The sequence below is a fragment of the Nycticebus coucang genome, chromosome 3, assembly GCF_027406575.1.
Source record: "Nycticebus coucang isolate mNycCou1 chromosome 3, mNycCou1.pri, whole genome shotgun sequence".
Classification (NCBI taxonomy): Eukaryota; Metazoa; Chordata; class Mammalia; order Primates; family Lorisidae; genus Nycticebus; species Nycticebus coucang.
Window position 1 is genome coordinate 160,233,245 of NC_069782.1, and position 25,462 is coordinate 160,258,706.

General features: G+C 51.3%; 1 protein-coding gene across 1 annotated transcript in view; it reads left to right on the plus strand.

The window, feature by feature from the left end:
* Window positions 1-25,462, plus strand: part of INPP5A (inositol polyphosphate-5-phosphatase A) — a 193,414-nt gene that overhangs the window by 103,815 nt on the left and 64,137 nt on the right. Inside the window, exon 5 of the mRNA XM_053584591.1 lies at window positions 18,169-18,232. Within this exon, the coding sequence (XP_053440566.1) occupies window positions 18,169-18,232 (64 nt within the window). The remainder of the gene's footprint in view (window positions 1-18,168; window positions 18,233-25,462) is intronic.

A 25,462-nucleotide genomic window follows, 5' to 3' on the forward strand; every position in this document is an offset into this window, starting at 1 on the left:
CTGACCAGCGCTGCCCCCAAGGCAGGCAGTGAGCGTTTCCGTTGCAACCCATGTCAGCTGAGCAGTGCCCCTTCTGGGTTAGAGCTGGGCTATTTAATAAATGTTGGCTGTTCTTCCAACCATCATAATTATTTAAAGCGTTTTCAAAACAGAGAGAACAAATCAAATCAAGCCATTACCGTTGAATCTCATTCTAGAGTTAAGTGTATTTTTAAAAATGTGGGCCTTGTTTAGAGGCACCTCCCAGTTTTCATCTATTATCACAATAATTGAGTTTGTAGCTGGAATTAAATTTATCAAATTGCGTTATCCTCTTTGGAAATTGGATAGGCATCCTGGCAGGGCCAAGCAGAAGTTAATCCGCTTTGCTGCGGCCTCCAGTGGCACCAGGCGGCGGGGCTGAGGGGGCTCAGATATCTTCCTGTCACCCTGGACACGATGTAATTTCTCCTCAATCCCTTGTGCAAATAATGACATTTGAATCGAGCATTAACAGGCTTAATTACTTTAAAATTGTCATTTTAATTTACACTGATATAGTATTGATCATACAAGCAGAGATTAAGCTGTTCAGTGGAGCGGATGATGGGGAATTAAACATCAAAGGGTCCTCGAGGGGCCGCATGCGCTGCCCAGCGCCAGCCGGAAGAGGGATGATATTTCTCGGTAATGAACTGGCGGCATGCGGGGACATGAATCTTGGGCTCTTGGAAAAGGGGAAATAATGGGGTTTGGGAGGCGTTTGCAGGTTATTCATTCTCTGCCACGTGCCAATTCTCTGGCGGTTTGCTCGCCTAACCAACATTTATTTATCCAGCAAATTCCGGAGCTTCGACCTTTTTGCTAAGTACATTGAATGTAAGTTGGAGTGGACATTTTTCAAGTGTAACTTTTACAAGTATTTGTTATTTTTTCTTTTTCCTAGGTAACATCAAACAAAGTTATTCAGTTTTTCGAATGCTCTTGCGTCCGAAGGCCCTTGTAGGTCCTAGGGGGCAGGGCAGCACTCTGCATCCCAGCTGGGCCCCTCACATGGTACCTGCGGCTTCCCCAGCCTTACTCACTCTTTAGTTTTGAAAATCCCAAAGGCAGATCCCAGTTTGAATATCCTTGGTCTCCTGTAGAGGACAGACTCACAGTTGCCTGAGATAATGGCCCAGCGTCTCAGCAGTCTGCGTTCATGTCTTCTGTGGCTGCTGTCCAGACTCGTGCCGGTGACTGCCAGTGTGCTGGGTGGAGCTCAGCACCCTGTGGTAGCTGGGCACCCTGTGGAGCTGGGCGCCCTGTGGAGCTCAGCACCCTGTGGAGCTGGGTGGCCACAGAAATCAACCAAATTGTAGTACTATCTGCAAGCTCACTCTGTGAGGCTGAGCACCCTGTGGGGCTGGACACCCTGTGGAGCTGGGTGCCCTGGGGAACTGGACACACTGTGCACCTGGGCTCCCTGTGGGAGTGGGGTGCCCTGTGGGGTGGGGACCCTGTGGGAGCTGGGCACTCTGTGAGGCTGAGCACTCTATGGAGCTGGTCGCCCTGGGAAACTGGACACCCTGTGCACCTGTGGGAGCGGGCGCCCTGTGGGAGCTGGGCACTCTGTGAGAGCTGGCCTATGGAGCTGGGCATCCCATAGGGCTGGGCACCTTGGGGCGCTAGGCACCCTGGGAAGCTAGGAACCTTGTGGGAGCTGGGCACCTTGGGGAGCTGAGCACCCTGTGAGGCTGGGCACTTTGTGAGGCTGGGCACTCTGTGGGGCTGGGCACCTTGGGGAGCTCAGCACCCCATGGGGCTGGGCACCCTGTTGGGCTGGGTCTCCTGTGGGGCTGGGCACCCTGGGGAGCTGTGCACTCTGTGAGGCTAGGGACCCTGGGGGACTGGGCATCCTGGGGAGCTGTGCACCTTGGGGAGCTTGGCACCCTGGGGGGCTGGGTGCCCTGGGGAGCTGGGCAGGTGATTTTTTCTGGCCACAGAACATGTCAGAGCTTTTCACCTCAGACTGTTTCACTTCTCAGAGGTTACGTCATAAAAAGTTAAGCGATTGATTTTATGGCTCAGTGGGGAGTGATGAAATCCTTGATCACTGTCTGTAATGGCTTTATTTTAGACAGTGGGCTGGAGATTCGATTAAAACGTGATCAGGGCAATGAAAAAGTGTTCTGCTTCTGCTGCTGCTCAAGCCAAACAGGAGCCTGCACGGAGGTCAGTGGGCTTGTCCTCTCTCCTGACATTTTTATTCTCTTCCATCGGATTTAAGAGCTCGTTCCCCATTTTACTCATCCTTTGAATAGCTCAGGGTTCTTTAGCTCTTGCAGATAGTACTACAATTTGGTCGATTTCTGTGGCCACCTTTAAAACTGTGAGTTTTGACACATGACCACCCCACAGCTGGCCCTCCCTGTGCACTGCCAGGAAGACTTAGAAACTGGCCGTCCTTCCTCGCGTTACAGCAGGGAGAAGCTGCGGCCTGGAGAGGTGGAGAACAGCTGGTTAGTTAAGGCAGCTGGAGAGCAGCTGGGGAGGAGTGCCGTGAGGAGCAGGTGTGGCTGGGCTGTGGCCCTACACCTTTGCACCTGCACTTCCAGCCCCACTTGGCAACTTTAGGTATCAGCACTTCCTGGGGGAGAGCACCAGGCACACTGATTTATAAAACAGAGGTAGCAGCTCTCAAGGAGGCCCCAGAGGACCCTGCAGGGTGCCAAAGCTGACCCTCAGCACCAGGGCTTCCTTGTGTGCTCGTGCAGTGCCAGGAGCCCTGTCAGCGAGACGGTGAATCAGGAAAATGTGAAGGGAAGGGGCCGAGCCCAGGAAGCACTCCTCCAGTCCCGGCCTCATGCATGCCATGTGGGCAGAGGCGCCGAGTGGGCCTTGTGGGCACTCCTGCCACATAGCCTCTGGTCAACTTAGGGTTGATAGGCCAGAACTTCCCCATGTGAATCTGATTGGTTTCTAGAGTGGCTTTGCGCCCCTCGATGGCCCTCTCCCAGCCACGTGCTCACTTCTTTCTCACGTGTCTGTATTTGCCACATCATGTGGCCGGAGCTCTCTGTTGTGTGCGGCTTCATGCCCACCAGCCCCAGGGGTAGTCGCCTGTGGCTACATGTCCCACACTGGCCAGGTAGGTTGTGTCCTGTGCTCACCCTCAAGCTCTTGTCTGACTTGTCCTCTGTCCCTCCCTGCTGGTCACCCTGGGGAGCCCAAGTGACCTGTCATCCCTCTGGCCCCTCCTGAAGGTGTGGCCCCGTCCAGAACCCTGTGGCCCTTTTTTCTCCTGCCAAGTGCACCATCCCTGCTGGGCCCTGAGCACTAGCATCCCCAGGGTCTCAGCTTTCTTCCTGAGACCCTTAGCCACCCACTGAGTCCTGATACCCCCTGGGCCCAGCTATCTTCTGCCTCAGCCCCAACCATGGTACCTCCACATCCCCCATCTTGTCCCCCAACTTTTCCCCAATTCCTTGCAGCCCCAGGCAACCAACAGGAACACGGGCCCCATCACAGATGGGAGGTGACGTTGAGCCACACTCTCATTCCTGTGCCTCTGCCTGCCTGGCGTACAGCCAACCCTCCACTGCACTGTCCCCCACAACCTCCCGAGGCTGCACCGAGGGGCTTCTTGGTTTTCCTTTTTCTTCTCATGGGGAAAGCTGCCCAGCCCATGCTGCCCTGGTCCTGTCCTGTGGAGACCTGTTTCTTGGCAGGGCCTCTCTGTGGAGAGTGATGGATGCGCATGGCCAGGCTGGCAGTGCCCGAGTGCAGAGCACAGAGTGCAGTGACGGCGTGATGGGTGTCACTTTTCCTTGGTCTTTGTCATTGAGGTCTGATTTATAACGGGGCCATTAGTGGAGACAGCTTTCTCTGAATATCCTTTCCCGTAAAGGTTATTCATGATTTGGCCCCAGAAGGGAGGAAAGAAAGAAAAGGTCTTTCTTTCAGAACACTGGGAGTGTCAGGTGGCTGGCTCCATGTGACACAGAGTGTGTTGATGCCCTTTTCTGTCAGGAGTGCCCTCTGTCCCCTCTTTCTTGTTGGGGCAGTGGGGTCTCCTGGGCCCACAGCAGACCCGTCAGACTCAGGAGATGTGAATATGGCCTGGAGGGAGACGTCTGCCTCTCTGCTTTGAAAGTACAAAGCTGTCTTGGCTCCCTTAGCCCTCCCTGCCACCACCAGGGCACATCTGGGCCACATCCTGTTGTCCCTCCAGCATGGAAAGGTGATGATGGGAGTGGTGACTTCCTGATGGAGGAACACGATGCCATTGCCCTGTAGGATGTGTGTGTTGCCCACTCAGGGCTCAGAGCAGCCCCAGGTCATGGATGGGGAACTGAGGCACAGAGAGGTTCAGTCACTTGGTTGAGGTCTCAAAGCCTGGAAAAGGCAGATGTGGGACTTTGCAGTGAGACTCTATTCTTAGCCCCCTGCTCTGCTCACTCTCAGCAGACAGGTGCGTGGAGGAAGGGTCAGTTTCAGCCAGGACGGTGATGGAGGTGATGTTCACGGTGGGCAGTGTTGATTTAGAAGCGACTGCTGTCAAATGTTCAGGTAGATTATAGGTTTTACGCCTTGGGAGCGGCTTTTCCCCTGCACATTTAAATTCAATAGTGCACAACGTAAGGAAAGCCTTGGCTGGGCATCCTCATGCACAGACCCTGCCCTGTGCCGATCTGGTGGTGGCCCTGCCTTAGAGGTGGACAGAGGCTGTACTGGTGTGTGTGTTTGCCGAACTGCACAGCTGTAAGTGGAGAGATGAAAGCAGAGGCGATGAACTATAGACAGACTATAAAAAAAAACACTAAAATGAAGCATGGACAGAGGGTGGGGGAGGGAAGGCAAGTGAAATACATGGAGGGTGGAGGGCCAAGCACCAGTTACTGGGCTCAGCAAGCAAGGAGGTGGTCAGAAGGCATGTTGAAAAACTAAATCACAATTTTCCAAAGTTAGGAAAGACTTCAATGGGCAAAAAGGAATTTCAGAGAATCTCTAGCATGATTATAACAAATAAAAATCCCAGACAGGTCATAATAAAACTGCAGAAAACCCCTAGCAAAGAGGAAATTTTTAAAGCAGCCTTGGAAGATTAAAATAAGGAGGAACTTTTGAACTGACAGCTCATTTTCCAGCAGAAACAGCCAGATTTGTCTTCAGTGTCCTGGGAGAAAACTGTCAACATAGAATTCTGTATCCAGCAAAAATATCTTTTAAGATTGAAAGTGAATAGACAGTTTTATTCATGTGAAGACAGTAAGCACAGACCACAGGGTGCTGTTCAAGCAGGTGGAAGATGTTCTTCAAGAGTCAGATGCAGAAGAGAATGAGGCACAGAGAATGGTCATAGGAGTATGGGTGCAGTTTCAAGTCCAAAGTCGTCATTCCCAGGGAGAGGCGTGGACAGAGTGAGGAGCAGGGCCTGCAGAGGCTGCTGACCTGGCCCCAGGCCATGGCCCCAGGAGTTCTGCTGTGTGAACATCTCTGAGGACCATGAGCTAAGTTACCTTATTTGAAACAGAAGTAGATGGCAATTTCCCAGCATAATTGAAATTTAAAAATCAATTAAAGCCTTTTATTGGCTCTTTATATGCCCAGAGCTGTTCTAATGGCAGAAGCTACTTTGTACACTATGTGTTGGCTATCTTTGAAAGTGCTTTTTACTTTAATTACCCTTTATCCGTAATGCACATAAACCTACTTCTCCAGAACATTTATAAGAATGAAATTGTAATTGAAAAGCTAATGATTTTTAGAAAACAAAAGTCAGAGCTGTTTTAATTATAATGCAAACTCTTTACATAATTTAATTGGCATAAAAGTTTATTGATTTACTTTTGTAATCATTTAAACATGGAAAAATGTAACTTAATACATTTTATAATTAAAACTAGTTATTTTAAGACTGACTTTTTTTGCTCATTATTGAAACTTTCTATTTGTATGTGTAAAATATTTGTTATAGAAAAATAGCATCTGTGTTGCCAAAGAATCTCATTTTGAGAGGAAAATGCCTACATGCTGCAGATTTAAAGCGATTAGAGTGCCTGCATTAGACCCACTTGCTCGCACAGCTTTGCTTTGTAACTGTGGGCAGTGAGGCCCCAGTGTGCAGGGAGGGGACCTGGACCTCCTACCTGCATGAGCAGTTTGCTGACTTTTCTTATGTTTTTGTCTGCATCAGATGAGGCAAAGCAGGAGTGATTGCCCTTTTGGAAGCGTGGTCCAAGATAGTGTGTTGAACAGAAGTGGAGATGGGGGCAGGAGCCTGACAGAGCCCTGAGTTTTGTCCTTAACGCTGCTTCTCCTGCTCAGGCGCCTCTGCCCGTCTTCACCAGAAGGACTGTCCCCTCCCCTCAGGGATGGACCACCACACACGGCAGCTTCTGCTTTCTGCCCCCGCTTTTCTTTTTATTTAATTGTCCTGTGCCATTCCCTGGCACTTTTTAACTATTATAAATGTACCATCCGCATGGCTGGAGGAGAAGCTGCCCTATCCCTAACTGCAAAGGTGGTTTTGAGTTTCACATGTAACCATCTCTGAGGAGTAGACAGGTGGCTGCTGTCATGTCACAGCTGCCCTGCACACTGTGAGGTCTGGGGCCCAGCACTGGGCACCTGTGGTCACGTCCTCCTCCTGATTCCCCCCACACAATGCCACCTGACCTTGGTTGTGATCTCATCCCACTAACCGCTGGACCTCTCCCCTGTCCCCCACCCCATCCTTAATGATAGTCCAGCCTGTCCTGGGCCCTGCCCTTCTCTCTGGCTTGAATTCCTCCCGGCAAGCTCAGCAGCCCATGGCCTTGAGGACTGTCCACATGCTGACCCCTGCCTGGGCCACCCGCGCCTCTGTTCTGTACTCCAGACCCTTGGATTCGTCCATCCTGGTGTTTCTGAAGGATCTGAAGCCACTTCACCCTCAGTGGGTCTAAATCTAGACACCATCTCTCCAGAGCTCTCATGTCTCATGCAGCCGTGCCATGGTGGGGTGCTGGTGCCACCGTGAGTGCCCCTCCCACTTGCACCATCCTTGGGACAACTGTGGATTCTACCGCATGCAGTGCTGGGCTCGGTCACACAGCCAGCTCAGCGTCGGGCCATCTGGTCACTGACATGTCGAAAAGAAGGAGCAGCTTCTCAGAAAGGGCCATCGTGCCCCAGGCTGGTCTGGTGGCTTTGCTGGCAGGGTCCCCAGTGAGGCAGCATCTGTGTTGCAGGGTGAGAAGCTACATGGCCACCTCAGGGTGCTCACTCCTGGGGATGGCCCGTCTTCAAGGCCACTTTATTTATTTGTTATTTATTTAATTTATTTTTATTGAGACAGAGTCTCACTTTGTTGCCCTTCTGTAGAGTGCTGTGGCATCGTAGCTCACAGCAACCTCAAATTCTTGGGTTCAAGCGGTTCTCTTGCCTTAGCCTCCCTAGTAGCTGGGACTACAGGCGCCTTCTACAACACCTGACTTTTTTTTGTTTGTTGGTTTAGCAGGCCCGGGCACCTGCCACAACACCTGGCTATTTTTTTGTTTGTCTGTTTGTTTAGTAGGCCCGGGCTGATTTGAACCCACCAGCCCCAGTGCTCGTGGCCGGCGCCCTAACCACTGAGCTACAGGCACCCCTTTGAGTCCGTTTTAACCCGTCTTGTACTTCAGCCGCTCATCTCTGTGGTGACACAGAGCATCACCAGGGGCACCCTATGGGGAGTCAGCGGGGGAACGTTGATGGGCACTTTGCTCACAGGCAGAGCCTAACTGGGGATGCTACACCAGGGTCCTGACAGGGCTCAGCATCTGTGCGCAGCGCCCGCCTCCACATGCTCGCTTTATAAAATGCTCTTTAATTCAAGAACAGAATATCATTAACTTTGTAAGTGGATGAGTACAATGGACAACCAATTTAATTAACTTCTAATGTCGGCTGTTGGACAGGAGACAGAATGAAATTACGTGTGTCTCTGGAGCATGCAGCCGCCCGGAGAGGAGCTTGGGGTGAGGGTCAGCTGGGGGGACACCTTTGTGCCATCGGCTCATGTCAGCCCCAGAGGTTAGAATTGGAAAGTCAGTACTTTGTAAGGAAGTCAGCTCTCCTCTGAGAGAGGACGACCTTGTGATGGAGACATGCTAAATGCAGCCTCCCCCATGTGCCCTCCACCCCACTCTGCAGGGAGTGGCGGTGACACTGCCTTGTTCCAGCAGACTGGCCGTCCTGAGTCTGTTACACAGGAGATCAATGAGGCTTCACATCGATCCAAACAAAAGCTTTGTTTCATTTATTACTGTTTATAATCTAATGAATGTTATTTTAACTTTGCTTTGATTTATTGCTCAATCTATGAAATTCTTTTAAAACAGAAGTCTTGGAAATTATCCTTCTAATATGGTCAAAAATGTGTTATTTTTTGCACTCCCGCCCCGTGTCTGTAATGCACAGTGGGGCGTGTCAGGTCATACTTTGAAACGCAGAAGGGCTCTGCACGTTGGTCTTGAGCTTCCTGGCCAGTGGCTCCCTGTGGGCGCTCTGCGCCTCTTTCATTGACTCAGGCGTCATCGGCTTCCTACTGGGTGCTCAGAGGTGACTGGATGTCCTGATCCCCCTCAGGAGCTTCCAACCTCTGAAGAATTTAGATGAGGAAACTCGCAGTCAGTTTGGAGGCTGCTTGGAAGAGGCAGCATTTCTGCAGAGCCTGGGAGAAGCAGGGGTTCTCATGAGGATGCGATGGAAGGGTGAGGCCCAGAATGCAATTGCCTGGTGACAGAAGGGCTGAAGGGCCGGTGTGGCTAGCTCTGAGAGCTCGGGCTGTGAGGGCCTGAGAGGGCAGCTGGGCAGGGCTGCAGCGAGGTCAGAGGCATGCTCTTCAAAGGCCACCCTGGCAGTCAGGTGGAGAAGAGACTAAGGGTCACTGTGGAGGACACAGGGTCCCCAGGAGATGAGTGGCCAGGCCTGGTGGGGGTGTCCAGGACCCCAGCATTGGTTGGTGGAGATGCTGGGAGAATCTAGAGGTGGTTCCGTGGGGCAGGAGGAAGGAGAGGAGGATGAGACCAGGCTGTTGTGAGCAGTGCGAGTGGGGGCCTGGGCCTGCAAGGTTGGCCTTCAGGGGAGGTGCATTGTAGGGTGCCTGACCCACCTCGTTATTGTCACTAGAGGAAGTAAAGACTTCAGGGAGGGAGAGTGGTGTCCTGCAGGTGCTTAGGGAGAGGGATAGGGTGGTGTGCAGCTATGACACCAAGTGGCAGGAAGAGAGCCCCCTGGGCTTGGGGACTTGCATGGAGTCATCTCCCTGAGGCAGTGAGGACAGAGGCAAGACTGGAAATGGTGCAGAAACCCTAAATGCAGACTCAGGGAATGAAACCCATCCCTGCAGAAGTTGTGCACGCTAGGGTTGTTCTGGGAGCACAGGGCCAGCCAGACACCTTAAGTCTCAGTAGAATTCATGGCTTCAACCTGCTAAAACCCAGAGTACCCTATGGTCACCATCCATCCCTTCCTGGCTCTGGCCAGCACTGTGCTGGGCCTTTGCCAGGTGCCCTTCCCTGACCTGTCAGGGTACCATGCCCCAGCCCGGCCTCAGACTGGACTGTCCCCATGGCACTGCCCAGCATTAAGTCCCAGCCTTCACTGAGACCCAGAGGTTCTCACCTCCATTGTCCCTGGGCTCACAACCTGCTGCCTGTAGCACCCCTTCTTGGATGTCTATCTAGAGAGCATCTCAAACTCCGCATTCCCCCAGGTCCCACACCTGCATGCTCTCCTTACTCGGGAGGCAGCAGGCCCTGCCCTGGTGCCTCTGGCCCGCCTCTGCTTACTCACTGTCCTTTCACAGGACCAGCAGTCCCATGTGCAGGTGTGTCCCTAGCCCAGCCCCTGTGCCGCCCCCACTCCTGGGCGCAGGGCCTGGCCTCAGCCCTCTGCCTCAAGGGTGCCACTGCCCAGCCCCACGCGGTCTGTCCTCCACATGAGCAGCCCTGTGCTCAGTGTGCAGCCAGGTGCCTTTGGCAGTGCAACAAGGCAGAAAAGCATAAAAAGAAAAATAGATAAACAATATAAACAGGGAGTTCACAGAAGAAATAAAATGGCCAGTAATCTTAAAAAGAGACTCTCTGTGTATGTAGATAAGAGACCAGAATAGAACACCCAGAAATAAACCCTGGCATGTGGGGTCTGATGACTTTTTTTTTTTTGAGACAGAGCCTCAAGCTATCACCCTGGATAGAGTGCCGTGGCTTTGCAGCTCACAGCAACCTCCAACTCCTGGGCTCAAGTGATTTTCCTGCCTCAGCCTCCCAAGTAGCTGGGACTACAGGTGCCTGCCACAACGCCCAGCTATTTTTTGGTTGCAGCCATCATTGTTGTTTGTCGGGCCCAGGCTGGATTTGAACCTGCCAGCTCAGGTGTATGTGGCTGGTGCCTTAGCCACTTGAGCCACAGGCCCCAAGCTGGGTCTAATGACTTTTGACAAGGGTGCCAGGACTATTGAAGGGACAGTGACAGTCTTTTCAACAAGTAGTGCGGGGAAAACTAATGTCCATGTGCAAAAAGTGAAGTTGGGCCCTTACCTTGGACCAAAGGCCTTAGGTGAGATCTAAAACGATAGGACTTTTAGAAGAAAACAGGGCCCAGAACCTTCATGACACTGGATTGGGAACGGTTTCTTAAATGCCACGCGACAGGCCCAGGCAAAGGCAACAGGAGAGGATTAATGAAAATTAAAAAGTTGCATGCATCAAAAGACCGCATCAACAGAGTAAGAAGGCAGAAAGGGAGAAAATACTTTGCAAATAATATAAAACAATAGTAAAAACAACCTAATTTTAAAAAATGGGCAAGGGACTTGAGTAGACATTTCTCCAAAGAAGGTGTTTACGTAGCCGGGAAGCCCGTGGGGAGAAACTCAGCATGGCTCGTGACTAGGGAGCTGCAGATACAGTCTGTCAAACTGCAGTGTAATTTGTCAAATAAAAACTAAATTTAAGAAAACTACAATGAATCAACACCTTATACCCATTAGGGTAGCTATTAGCAAAAAGCCCAGAAAATAACAGGTGCTGGTGAGGATATGGAGAGATACGAAACTCTGTTCACTGTTGGTGAGAATATAAATGTGGAAACAGTGTGGTGAGTCATCCAAAACTCAGCAGCAAAGCCCCCGCAGCACCTGGCAGAGTAGGGCAGGGTCTCAGGGAGACTTGCACATCCCCCTTCACAGCAGCGCTGTTCACAAGGTGCAGCCTCCGTAGCTGAGACAGGGGCGTGGCCCAAGCATCCAGCGGGTGAGGGATAAGTGGAACGTGTGTCCACTGTGGAGTGTCCTTCAGCCTTAAGCAGCCAAGAAATTCAGGCACCTACTGCCTCACACTGACAAGTCTTGAGGCCTTTATTGTAAGTGAAATAAGCCTGTCACAAAAGGACAAATGCTGTGTGATTTCACCTGTGTGGTGTACGTAGAGCAGTCAAACCAGAGACAGGAAGTGCAGGGGTGTGAGCCAGGGGCTGCGGAGGGCTGGGGAGTCCGCATCCACTGCCGATAGAGTTCCGGCTGGGAGTGAAGAGCTCTGGAGGAGGGTGATGGCTGCACGTGACTGTGAACGTTTGTAAGGCCACTGGTCTGTGCACCTAGAAATGACTGAGATGGTCAATCTGTGTTGTATTTTACCACAGTCAAAAATTTGATTAAAAAGAGTTACCTGACAATACCAGTATATTGACAATGCAAGCTAAAGCAGTGAGGTGCAGTTCCACACACGTGGTTGTCAGAGACTAAGAGCTGCTGTACCAGGGCCCTGCCAGACCGTGGAATAGGCTGTGGAGCTACTCTTGGGAGGCATGGAGCCGTTGTGGGGGAAGGCGTGGAGCCCGTGATGGGGAGGTGTAGTTCCAGTGACCAGGAGGCATGGAGCTGCCATTAGGGAGGCATGGAGCAGTGATGGGGAGGCATGGAGCCATCGTGGGAGAAGGTGTGGAGACGGTGGCGGGGAGGTGTAATTCCAGTGACCAGGAGGCATGGAGCAGTGATGGGGGGGCATGGAGCCATCGTGGGAGAAGGTGTGGAGCTGGTGGCGGGGAGGTGTAATTCCAGTGACCAGGAGGCATGGAGCAGTGATGGGGGGGCATGAAGCCATCGTGGGAGAAGGTGTGGAGACGGTGGCGGGGAGGTGTAATTCCAGTGACCAGGAGGCATGGAGCAGTGATGGGGGGGCATGGAGCCATCGTGGGAGAAGGTGTGGAGCCGGTGGCAGGGAGGTGTAGTTCCAGTGACCAGGAGGCATGGAGCTGCCATTAGGGAGGCATGGAGCAGTGATGGGGAGGCATGGAGCCATCGTGGGAGAAGGTGTGGAGACGGTGGCGGGGAGGTGTAATTCCAGTGACCAGGAGGCATGGAGCTGCCCTCGGGGAAGCGTGGAGCAGTGATGGGGAGGCATGGAGCCATCGTGGGAGAAGGTGTGGAGACGGTGGCGGGGAGGTGTAATTCCAGTGACCAGGAGGCATGGAGCTGCCCTCGGGGAAGCGTGGAGCAGTGATGGGGAGGCATGGAGCCATCGTGGGAGAAGGTGTGGAGACGGTGGCAGGGAGGTGTAATTCCAGTGACCAGGAGGCATGGAGCAGTGATGGGGAGGCATGGAGCCATCGTGGGAGAAGGTGTGGAGACGGTGGCGGGGAGGTGTAATTCCAGTGACCAGGAGGCATGGAGCAGTGATGGGGGGGCATGGAGCCATCGTGGGAGAAGGTGTGGAGACGGTGGCAGGGAGGTGTAGTTCCAGTGACCAGGAGGCATGGAGCAGTGATGGGGGGGCATGGAGCCATTGTGGGAGAAGGTGTGGAGCCGGTGGCAGGGAGGTGTAGTTCCAGTGACCAGGAGGCATGGAGCAGTGATGGGGGGGCATGGAGCCATCGTGGGAGAAGGTGTGGAGACGGTGGCGGGGAGGTGTAATTCCAGTGACCAGGAGGCGTGGAGCAGTGATGGGGGGGCATGGAGCCATCGTGGGAGAAGGTGTGGAGACGGTGGCGGGGAGGTGTAATTCCAGTGACCAGGAGGCATGGAGCAGTGATGGGGGGGCATGAAGCCATCGTGGGAGAAGGTGTGGAGACGGTGGCAGGGAGGTGTAATTCCAGTGACCAGGAGGCATGGAGCAGTGATGGGGAGGCATGGAGCCATCGTGGGAGAAGGTGTGGAGACGGTGGCGGGGAGGTGTAATTCCAGTGACCAGGAGGCATGGAGCAGTGATGGGGGGGCATGGAGCCATCGTGGGAGAAGGTGTGGAGACGGTGGCGGGGAGGTGTAATTCCAGTGACCAGGAGGCATGGAGCAATAATGGGGGGGCATGAAGCCATCGTGGGAGAAGGTGTGGAGCCGGTGGCAGGGAGGTGTAGTTCCAGTGACCAGGAGGCATGGAGCTGCCCTCGGGGAGGCATAGTCAGGGAGGTGTGGAGCCAGTGATAGGGAGGTACAGAGCCACCATCAGAGAGGTGTGGAGCCATTGTGGGGGAGACATGGGGCTGGTGACCAGGAGGTGTGGTGCTGGTGACAGGGAGTGGGGCTGTGACTCTGCTGTGGCCCAGCCGTCCCATCTGCCTGTGGTGTGACTGACACATGTGTCTCCTCTCACATACTTGCCTGGGACACCATGCAGGTATGTTTATTGCAGCATGGTAATAGTCAAATAATTGGAAATAGTCTTTAATTTCCAACCGAAGAATGGAAAAATCACAGTATTTTTATACAGTGAATGGTCACATTAAAAATAAGCAAACATTTAGCTTTGGGTGGGAAAAACAATGTGGTGAGGTGGGTGAGCTGACAGCGAGTTGCCCAGGTGGAGCTGGGGTGTTGCCTGTTGTTGTTCAGGGGGGTGGTGCCTCTGGTGGGGATTCCCAGGCAGCGGCCCTGGCCTGGCTCTGCTGGGGGCCTTGAGTTTGCATCCCTGTTGCCTCTCTGCCTCCCGGGGATGCTGGGCACAGTCCTGGGGCATCACTGCCCCCCCAGGCTGGCCACACGGTGCTTCTTGACCCAGGTGCAGGCTCCTGCTAGTTCATTCTTCCTTCATCATTTTATTATTTTTTAATATAATTCTGAGAACATCTCTGAAGCCTTCTTGCTGCCTGAGCAACAGCAGCTTCCATATTCCATGTGCACCTGCCCTGCCCTGCCCACATCCCTGGATGACCCTTCACCCAGATAAATAGGTTCTGAATCATGTGCTACCCTTTTATTGTTGGATGTGATCTTGATACCACATCTTCTTTGCTCAGCTCTTTTTGATCATGTTTTTGCTGTCCTGGTCTCATGCCCCGTGAAGCTTAAGGAACTTTCCTTTCTATCAACACTGATTGCAGAACCCATCTGTGGTCTGGGTGCAGCTGTAACTTGTTTATTTTCCTTGCTGTATTTCGTTATGGTCCAAATTTGATTTTCCCATTTTCACCTTAAACATTTGGGTCATTTTTAGTTTGCTGGTGTTTCTGAAGGTGCTGGTCTCGTTCCTTGGTGCTTATTTCTTGAGCTTTCCAGCCTCTCTGAGAGAGATCTGTGTCCATAATACCTGCATGTATGTGCACAAGAGTGTGTGTGCACAGACACTTGCCTGTGCATGTGTGTACATGCATCTGGGTGTGTACACGTGTGTGCATGTGCACATGTGGGTGTGTTATGTAAATGTATCTGTTGGGTATGTGTGTGCACATGCCCTCGTAGATCTATGGACTTGTGTGCATGCAGTGCAGTTGTGTATGTGTGCATGCATTCATGCGCATGTTCATGTATGAATGCATATGCACATGGTACACTTGTGCATGTATGTGTGCGTGTGCACTCGTGTATGTGTACATGTGCACTCATCAGTGCATGCGTGCACACTCAAGGATGTATGTGTGTACTCTCGAGTGTGTGCATGTAGACTCATGTGTCTATATGTGCGTGCACTCATGCATGTATGTGCATTCGAGTGTGTGTATTCATATCTGTGTGTGCACTCATGTGTGCGTGCACTTGTATACCCATCGTGTATGTGTGTGAGCACTTGTGTGTGTGAGTGTGCACTGTGTGTGCATGCATCACATGTGAGTGTACATTGTGTGTGTGTGTGCATTGGGTATGTGAGTGTGCACTGTGTGTGCAAGCATTGCGTGAGTGGGCACTGTGCTTGTGCGTGCATCATCTATGTGATAGTTCACTGTGCCTGTGCGAGCGTCATGCATGTGAGTGTGCACTGCGCGTGTGCGTGCATCATCTATGTGATAGTTCACTGTGCCTGTACGAGCATCATGCATGTGAGTGTGCACTGTGCATGTGCGTGCATTGCATGCATGTTTGCATGTACTGGTGTCTGTGAGTGCAGGAATTTCTCTGAGGCACAACCTTGCTGTGAAGCTGTGAAGTTACAAGTCTGTGGGACAGGCCATGTCCCTGGGACAGGCATCGCCAGAGGTCTGTGACTGTGACAGGTTCACTGCCCCCCATAGGACAAGGGAGGAGAGTGGGTATGAGAGGAAAGGTGCAGACCAACACACCAGCCTGCTGACGGTCGCTTAGGTCCTCAGTGGGGGCCAGGGAGAGAGTGGGGACAGCATGCTCTCTGGGGTCAGGGCCTTCACCAGCTCTGCCTTGCTCAGCTGTCTGTCGGTTCTAATTCCCAATAACTGAAGCTCTCTGTTTTCTTGCCGACTTGAAGATCAGTTATCAACAGCATCTTAGGAAGTATTTTTCCTGTGCATAGATTGGTTTACTTTCTTTTTAGAAAGTAACTGGAATGAGATACTCTGTGTATGGATGCAGCATAATGCTGTGCTGTCTTGGAGTGCCATGAGCCACCAAGCTCTGTCACTGTGATGAGTGTGCAGTTGGCCTTGTGGAGGGGCTGCCCTGGGCCGTTCTCTGTGTCTGACCTTCCTGGAAGGAGAGCACTGCTGTGTCTCCACAGCCCTGCTCCGGCACAGGGAGCTGTTGGGAACCACAGCAGCATCTATCTGTGCAGGGGAAGAGCCTGCTGTCACTGTGGGGTCACACGTGAGAGCTCGGCTGGTTTCCCCACCCTCTTATCTGGGGAAGAAAGCTGTGTGTCCCTTACTGCTGAGTCTGTTTGATTTGAGCTTTAGGAATTTGCTCTGTTTCATGGAAAAGTGAGCCAGATACAGAAGGCCCCAGGTTAACGATATGTACTTTGGCAGCTAATGTAATTGCGGAAATTATAAATCACTGGCCATCTGATTTGTTTGCAAATAAAACGTGATGAAGGTGTTTCTGACAAGTCGCTTTGTGTCCCCTCCTCACCAGCCCCTGCCCTGGCCCGAGTCACCCCCAAGCCTCTGTACACACAGCACCCTCAGGGAAGGGACCATGCTCAGCAAACATGTGCTTTGTGATCCCAGCACTGTGTCCTTTTCTGTCTGAGCGTGTAAGATGTGGGTCTCCTCCCTCCATTCTGACTTGAATGTGTTTGCAGAGCAGGCCTGCTGCTATCAGAATTCCAACTCCCCAAATCAAAATCAGTGGCACAGTGTGGCTGTTCATCACACAGCCAGACTGTAGCTGGGGCTGAGAGTTCTCTTTAATAGCTTTGCAAACACGAGTCTCATGGGGCTATGGTCACCAGCGAATGGAAGCACCTCAGCAGGGTCTGGCCTGTCCAGTGAAATCCGGCTTCTCGGGCTCCTGCCCTATGGCTGTTGTCATAGCAGACATGTTACAGCCACTGGCTTGCGTGTCACTAATGCAGGATCAATAAGCACTCTTGACAATCTGGTCCATAAACACGTAAAGAGTATCTTAGTTGTTTTTAATGTAAGGGTCAAGGAGTCAGTGTTCTCAGACGTGGCTAACACACTGTGGACGTGGCCTGTGGTTGGAGGCCTGGGTGGGCTGGGAACTCAGTCGGCAAGCCCTGGTGCATTTCTCACCTCCCATGAGGCCTGTGTGTCCTGAAACAGGGTCAACAACAGGGTGAATGCTGAATACTCAGGGCTGAAGTTTAACTTTAAATATTTAGCAGAGCTAATTGTGGATTCTCTGACTTTATGAGTTTCAGCTCCTGTTATGCATTTGCTACTCATTTTTCATTTGTTTATTATAAACTTCATAATACAGAGGATGCCGATAAAATGGACACACATTTTAAGAAAGGAAAGAGCTGTGTTAAAATTGTTAATCCCCAAGTCACATTTGACTTCGGCACTTACAACAGACACGAGATATGGCAGATAAGATAACAAATGTTATTGACATGTGTGAGTACTCCAATTTTAATAGTTTTTTTCTTTCTTAAAGTATGTGTCCATTTTTTAACATCACTTGTATTAGCTTTATCACATACAGTGAGGTTACGTTTCACTGTTTGTGATGACACTTATTTACTTATACTTTTTCAGAGTGCTTTCTTTATCTGAAACAAATGAAAGGACATCCTTTGTCAGGGCTGATGTCCGTGGCATAGATGTGGGTCCAGGCCTGCAGCCTCCTCCCCTAACTCTGTGTGATGTGTGTCTGTTGCCTTGTCCCTCTAACTGAGAGGGGCCTCAACTTGGCTTTCCCAGAGTAAGAAAGTCAAGCACTGCCTGTTGCAGGATCTGCTGGGAAGGAGGCTCCATCTCTGTCTGAGCGGGAGGAGCAGGGCAGGTGTACAGAGTCCCTCCCACACCAGCATCTCACTGCCTGTCCACGTCCATTCTGTGATGAGCCTTCCTGGTACATGAACTGTACGTGAGAAAATGCTATGTACAATTTTGTAACCACCAACTGCCATCTAATTGTAGAGTATTTTTATCACCCCAAAGTTTCCCTAGGCCCCTTATTGGGGTTGCCAGATTTAGCAAAGGAAAATAAAACATATATGCAGTAGAACCTCCATAGCCAACCACCTCCTGACGTTGACCTGCCTTTCACAGACGGGGTACACCATGTGTGTGCATCACATGGTCAGCCCAACCCCTCCATATGTGACCAGAGTGTTACAGTCCCTACTGGCCATGCAGAGGTTCTGCTGCACTCACATACATGGCTTCACACTCTGTGTAAACAGCACGTCACATCTGGACTTCAGATCAGCGTGTGCTTGGGCTTAGTAGTGTTTGGTGATGGAAGGCTATCTGTGGTTGACATCAGATAAGGTGACTGCGGTTCAGTCCACCTAGTTAAACTCTCACTCAGAGCTTTGCTTTAGAACTATCATAGCCCCAGTCTCTCATCTGCTCTCTCTTTTTGCTCTACAGGCACTAGGAAGCTTTTATTTTCTTCACGAATCCTTAAAAAACATCTACCAATTTGACTTTAAAGGTAAGAGTCCTTGTCGTCTTCTGGGAGTGCCCGTGTCAGCAGACTTCCTTCCTCCTGGTGGTCTGGTCCCTTGCCCCTGTATCCCGTGGGTGGGCGGTGGTGTCTGCTTTTCTTTCTTCTTTTTTTTTTTTTTTGTAGAGACAGAGTCTCCTGTACCACCCTCGGGTAGAGTGCCATGATGTCATCACAGCTCACAGCAACCTCTAACTCTTGGGTTTATGCGATTCTCTTGCCTCAGCTTCCTGAGCAGCTGGGACTACAGGCACCCACCACAACGCCCAGCTATTTTATTTTTTGTTGCAGTTTGGACGGGGCTGGGTTTGAACCCGCCACCCTCAGCATATGGGGCTGGCTCATACTCACTGAGCCACAGGCGCCACCCTTGTCTGCTTTTCTTGAGTCACTAGCTCGCAGTCATGAACCGGGGACCCCTGAGAAAGCCTGGCTCTCTGGCTTCTGTGGGATGGAGACACCCAGGCAGCCCTGGCTCCCTCGGCTGCCCCACCCACTGGTGGCCCCAGCACCGCTGCTGCACCTGGCAGGGCTCAGGTGGGAGCTCTGGTTTTCCTAGAGTTGAGAGAGGCATCCATGTTCAAACGTAAGAAAATGAAAAACAGAATGAGGGGATCATGTATTTCAGAGACAAAAATGGGCAGGACCATGTGCATGGCAGTGAACAACGTTGTCCTTGTTTGAAGGGCAGACACCGCAATCCTGTAAAGTGAAAGTTTGCCCCAAGGCGCTCCTGCCAGGACAGGCCTGTTTTATCTCGCTCATCCCTGTGTCTGGGACTGGTGAGAGTGTTCCTTGCAGGTATGGATTTCCGTCTATCTAGTGCTCACACTTTATCCTCACTGCTGTGTCCTTTCCTGTGTGGAGATCTATCTGAACACGTGACTTTGCACCAGAGCACATCGACCTGAAATGCAGCTGAGAGCAACTCACACGTGGGACGGGTCAGACTCATCGTGCTGCTCCTCAGGAGACAGACACTTCTTAGGAAATGGAGAAGCGGGGTCTTCTGTAAGGGGCTTGACTGATGATGTTGCCTTAAGGACTCTAGCCAGCAGAACAGCTTCTCATCTGCCCTGTCGCTGGAGGATTCTTCAGGTACTTTTAAATACTGGCATCTGACTCTGCTTGCTGTGTCAGGAGACAGGCCCAAGGCCACCTGTTCTGGACTTCAATAGCTAGTGGATGTCAGCCTGTTGCCCTCTCAGCAGAGGAGCCCCAGGGCGCACACCGCACAGCACAGCACGCTCCATGTGAAGCTGGCCACAGAACAGGGGCTGCCCTCTGAGAACACGTGTTCCAGCTTTCACTTATGTCCAGCTCTTCCTCTCGGAAGCCTTCTGCACACACAGAAGTCAGATCAGTCAGAAAGCATTTAACCCACAGTTCATTTAAAACTGCATGTTAGAGATGTTTAACTCTGGCAAACCTCACCTGGGGCCTCCATGTGGTCAGCACTGATGGCCAGCAACTGGGCATGGACAGCACGTGTGTCCAGAGCAATGTGTCCAGATTCCAAAAAGGCTCATGGTAGCAACTCTGCTGACCCTCGACACAGACGGGGGATCTGGGGGATCTCAGGGGGAATCTCAGTTGGGGCTCTAGGTTGGGGGGCTTTGGTGAAGGATACTCAGGTTGGGGGCTCAGATTGAGGAGGGCTCAGGCTGGGGGCTCAGGCTGGGAGGGTCAGGGTGGAGAGGTCAGGCTGGGGGCTCAGTCTGCGGAGGTCAGGTTGGGTTCTAAGGCTGGGGGCTCAGGCTGGGACTGTGCCCTCCCCACTCCTCACCCCTGCTCTTCATAGCGGCTGCTCTTCTGCCTTGTGCTCAGTTGCAGCAGAAGCAATCAGATTTGTGAAAAGCTTAAATAAACTATTTAAAAGTAATAGCTATAAGTTTTTAAAATAAAGACCAAGTTAGAAATCCAAGGAGCGCCAGGAGGCCCAGAAAAATAGCAGTGAAGAGGCTTTCAGTTTACAGCCCAGGACACAGAGTTTGGAAGCTATCATTCCCACTCTCACCGGAAGAAAGCTGAACAAACTGGAAAGACCGTGTTTTGGGGTCCCTCAGAGAATCAGGGACATGGCACACTGCTGCCCTGCAGCATGGCAGCCAGACAGGCGGACGCAGGAGTGGGAGATGCCCGGAGCCAGCGCAGGCAGGGACACTGACGGGGTCTGACCAGGTGCTAGAGATAAGTGCAGCCATGCTGGAGAGGAGCCCCCTGGGGGCTCACTGTGTAGGATTCACCTCCAGGAGCCTGTGCATTCCCATGTGAAGAGAAGGAAGGGAAAAGGAACTTCAGAAATGCACCAGGACCCTGTTCTTCTCAGCAGTGCGTGCCGTCAAGAAGTGCTCGCCAGAGCCTCACTTGCCCAGGGAGAGGAAGACGCAAGCTGCAGCCCCCCCAGACCCTCCATCTGACCTAAGGGTGGGGGGCAGGTGCTGGGAGTCGCAGGATGAGGCTGCATCCCCGGAGCACAGGCTGCTGGAAAAGTGGGACCCCAAACCTCATCACCAATACCTCAGCAGTAACAAGGAGTTACAACTGAAAGCCCCACAGAGCTCACACTGCTCAGATGCCTCACAGGAAACCAGACAGTAAGGAGAGAGGTGAGAACAGCAGAGAATTTTCTCATGTCTGATACCAGGAGCTGCAGGACTCAGCCCCAAGGCAGATGAACATAAAACCCCACACTGTTTTACCACAGTTTCTCTTACCGATACTCTTGTTCTACTTTCAGCAAAATATTACAAAGCATGCTGAAAGGCTTAAAAAAAAATACAACCTGAAAATGGGAAAAACTCTAAGAATCAGACCCAGGCTCAGATATGGCAGAGGTGTGGAATTACCAGTCTGGTACTTTAAAATAACTGCAATTAATATGCCAAGGGCTCTAAGGCAAAAAGTGGACAACATGCAAAAAAAGACATGTAATATAAGCAGAGCGGTGGAAACTCATAAAGGAAGCAGAAGGAAAACCTAGAACTTACAAACCCAGCAGCAGAGATGGAGATGCCTGTGATGGCTGCGCTGGAGCCTGCACCTGGGCAGGGGGGAGTCAGTGCGAGGGAAGGTAAGTCATTAGAAACTTCACAAACGGCGCCTGTGGCTCAGTGAGTAGGGCGCCGGCCCCATATACCGAGGGTAGCCGGTTCGGCCCAGCCCCATATACCGAGGGTAGCCGGTTCGGGCCCAGCCCCATATACCGAGGGTAGCCGGTTCCGGCCCAGCCCCGCCCAAACTGCAACAAAAAAAAAATAGCTGGGCGTTGTGGCGGGCGCCTGTGGTCCCAGCTGCTCGGGAGGCTGAGGCAAGAGAATCGCGTAAGCTCAAGAGTTGGAGGTTGCTGTGAGCCGTGTGATGCCACGGCACTCTACCGAGGGCGGTACAGTGAGACTCTGTCTCTACAAAAAAAAAAGAAAGAAACTTCACAAACTGAAAAGCAAAGAGAAAGAAGTGTAAGTCTGAATATCAGAACAGAATGTCCAAGAACTGTAGCAACTATAGAAGGCACAGCACACAGCAGCAGGAACACCTGTGAGGTCAGGAAGAAAGGAGAGAAGAAATGCTGGAAGTAGTGGTGGCTGAGAATGCCCCCAAGTTAGTAACAGACACCGACACCCAGCAGAGTGAAGGCTAGACAGTTGCACCGCGGCTGCCGGCAGAGACAGAAATGGGAAAGAATCTGGGGGTGGGGCTGGGACTAGGGAGGGAACACCTGCCTATAAAGGCACCAGAATAGAATCGCAGTGAACTCTCTTGAGAAACGGTACAAGAAAGAAGAAAGGGGTGTGGAATGTTTAAAGCATTAAAAAGAAGGGGCGGCGCCTGTGGCTCAGTCGGTAGGGCGCCGGCCCCATATACCGAGGGTGGCGGGTTCAAACCCGGCCCCGGCCAAACTGCAACCAAAAAAAAGCCAGGCGTTGTGGCGGGCGCCTGTAGTCCCAGCTTCTCGGGAGGCTGAGGCAAGAGAATCGCTTAAGCCCAGGAGTTGGAGTTTGCTGTGAGCTGTGTGAGGCCACGGCACTCTACCGAGGACCATAAAGTGAGACTCTGTCTCTACAAAAAAAAAAAAGCATCAACCTAGAATTCCATATTCAGTGAAATTATTCTTCAAAATTGAAGGATAAAGAAAGGTGGTCAGACAGATATTGAAGAGATTTGCTGTCAGCAAATATCCCTTGCAAGAAATGCCAAAATAAGTTCTTCAATAGAAGGAAGGTGACAGAGGCCAGCAGCTCTGATGTACATCAAGAAAGAGGATCAGAGAAGCAGCCAGCGTTAGTTGGTCTAGCAGGTGATTTTTGCCCACAGTACTAACAGCGGCACACACAGGTGTGTGGATGGGCGGATGAATAACAGCAGGAGTGTGAGGGAGGCGGCTGGGCCTCGCTTGTGAGGGGCCCACACGGGTCTGCAAAGGCGAGTCATGCAATGTAGGAGTGGACTTGGATTAGTGGTGAATGTGGATCACAAACTCCATGGCAATCACTAGTTTTTTTAAAACTATGTCTGATTGATAGCATTGCCAGAGGAGAGAAAATGGAACCATTTAAGATGCTCAGTGAAAACCAAAGGAGGCAGAAAAAGAGTGAGAGGGAAATGAAGGAGGAAGGCTGCAGACACAGTGGGCTCCTCCCCAGCTGCACAGCGCGCCCCGTCAGCGCGCAGGGTCAGAGCACACCAGCAGAGAGAGGCGGACTGTCGGAGGGCGAGGAGCACCGCCGGTTGGGGAGGACCAAGCCTCTGCCCATCTAGCTCCTCTTCTTCCCTTCCTTTCACCAGTTTGTAGTTTTTCTTGCAGAGACACTGGACATGCCATGTAAATGGCATGTTTTCAATTTCAAATCCCACTAGTAATTGCTGGTATACAGAAAAGCAACCGACTTTTATGTATTAACCTCACCCCGTGACTGCGCTATCATGGCCCAGTGAATTTTGTCAAATGCTTTTTATGCATTTGTTGATTATTATTATATAATTTTCCTTCGTCAGTCTGCTGATACAATGGATTACACTAATTGATTTTTAAATGTGGAACCAGCCTCCACACCTGGAATCATCCTAATTGGTCTTAATGTATAATTCTTCTTATACATTGTTGGATTCAACTTTCTGACATTTTGTTGAGAATTCTTCTATTTTATGAAATAAAGTAAATCCAAAGTAAGCAGAAGAAAATAAATAATAAAAATGGGAGCAGAAATCAACAGAAATTAAAACAAAAAATCAATAGAGAGAATTAATAGAACTAAAACCTGATTCTTTGGGAAGATCAATTGACCTTTAGCCAGACTACCAAGACAGAGAAAAGAAACAAATTACTGGTAACAGAAATGAGAGAGAAGGGACATCCCTGCTGGTCCACTGCGTGAGGGGACAGGGAGGGGCTCCTCAGCGGGTCTGTGACTGCTGGGGGCTGCAGGCAGTTTTCCTTCTGTGTAACGCCTTTGCTTGGTTTTGGTATCAGGGCAATGCTGGCCTCGTAGAATGAGTTAGGAAGTTTTCGCTTTGCTCATATATCTGAAAGTGATTGTAGAGAACTGGTATAACCTCTTCCTTAACTGCTTGGTAGAATTCACCAGAGAAACTGTCTAGGTCTGGTGTTTCTCTCTCCCAGAAGGTTCTTATAGATTCCTGCAATTCATCAGAGGCCTCAGGCCCTGCAGAGCTGTGGTCTTCCTCGCAGGGCCTTCATAGATTACATGTCACAGAACTGACCCATTGCAGTTATAAAACCCATGAGTATAGACTCATTAATAATATTCCTTTATCAGCCTATTAAGTCCGTGGGATCAGCAGTGATGTCCCTTTGTTTCTCATTTCTGATACTGGTAACTTTTTTCTTTTCTCTTTCTTGGTTAGTCTAGCTAAAGATCAATTAGTCTTTTCAGAGAACCAGCTTTGAGTTTTATTAATTATGTCATGTCCCTCTTCATTGCTGAAAACTTTCCTCCCTGAAGGCTGCGCTGTGTGAAGTTAACACGGCTCTCTTGAACAGTGTCAGTGTGCACACTCTCTCCATCTCTTTACTGCTAATCTTTGTGTTTGTACATTTCGCGTTGGTTTCTGGAAGATAAAACATAGTTGGGTGTTTGTGCCCCCAGATTCACGTTGACTCTTAACCCTAAGGTGGTGATGTTGGAGGTGGGCTGGGAGGCGATTAGATTGAGAGGTCAGAGGCCTATGAGAGGATCATTGTCTGGCCCCCTCCTAAGGACCTGGAGGTGCCACATGGGAGGAACTGGCCTCATAGACCCTCATCTGCCAGCACCCCATCCCGGACCTCCAGCCTCTAGAGCCACGAGGCAGAACTGCCTGCAGTTCACAAGCCATTTGGGGATTTTGTTACAGCAAAACCGGGAGCTGCTGGACTAAGGCAGGCAGGCTGGGCACTGTGAGGGCTCAGTTCCTGGCTGAACCTGCAGACTGGGTCCCCCATATGTGGGAAGGTGGGTGGTAATGGTCATGTGGAAGACGAGATGCCCAGAACAGGGTCGGAGGTGACTCTGCCTGAATGGAGGCCTCTCTGCCTAATGTTAAGGGCGAGCGGGTGAGCAAATAGTGATCCTTTGCTGCGGTGGGACAGGGCTCAGAGATGAAAGGAGCTGTGTGGCCACATCCCCGTGTCCATGGGGGAAACATCAGTGCATTTTTTTGGCAAGAGAAGCCAGTCTGAGGCCAGTGATTCTGAGTCTGTGACATTCTGGAAAAGGCAAAACTAGGTAACAGTAAAAAGATCAGTGGTTGTGAGGCAGAGGGTGAGTCAGCAGAGGACAGAGCATTTGTAAGGCGGTGAGGATGCTCTCACAGCACTGTGACGAGGGTGATGTCTCGCTGTGGTATGGGTAACACTGTGCTGTTATGAGGGCGCTGTGGCAAGGGCGACGTCATGCTTCGCCATAGCCCAGAGAACTCCAGAGTAACCTCCTGACTCTCCGTGGCAGTGACGTGACAACCTGGATCCTTCACGCCAGCTGTCAGTGGTAGAGGATGCTGTAGGGGGTGGAGACAGGTACATGGGGACACTGTATTTTCTGCAAACTTAAATTACCTTAAAAAGTCTACTTTATTTTTAATAATGAAGGCCTCTTTCCCCCCCACCCCTGTCATTTCTGCTGTCCTCAGAGGTAACAGCAGTACAGGTCCTGGGCTTCTTCTCAGGCAGTGACTGTTTTGGGGCAGCTGCCACTTCCCTCCTTTAGGCTCCCAGAACGT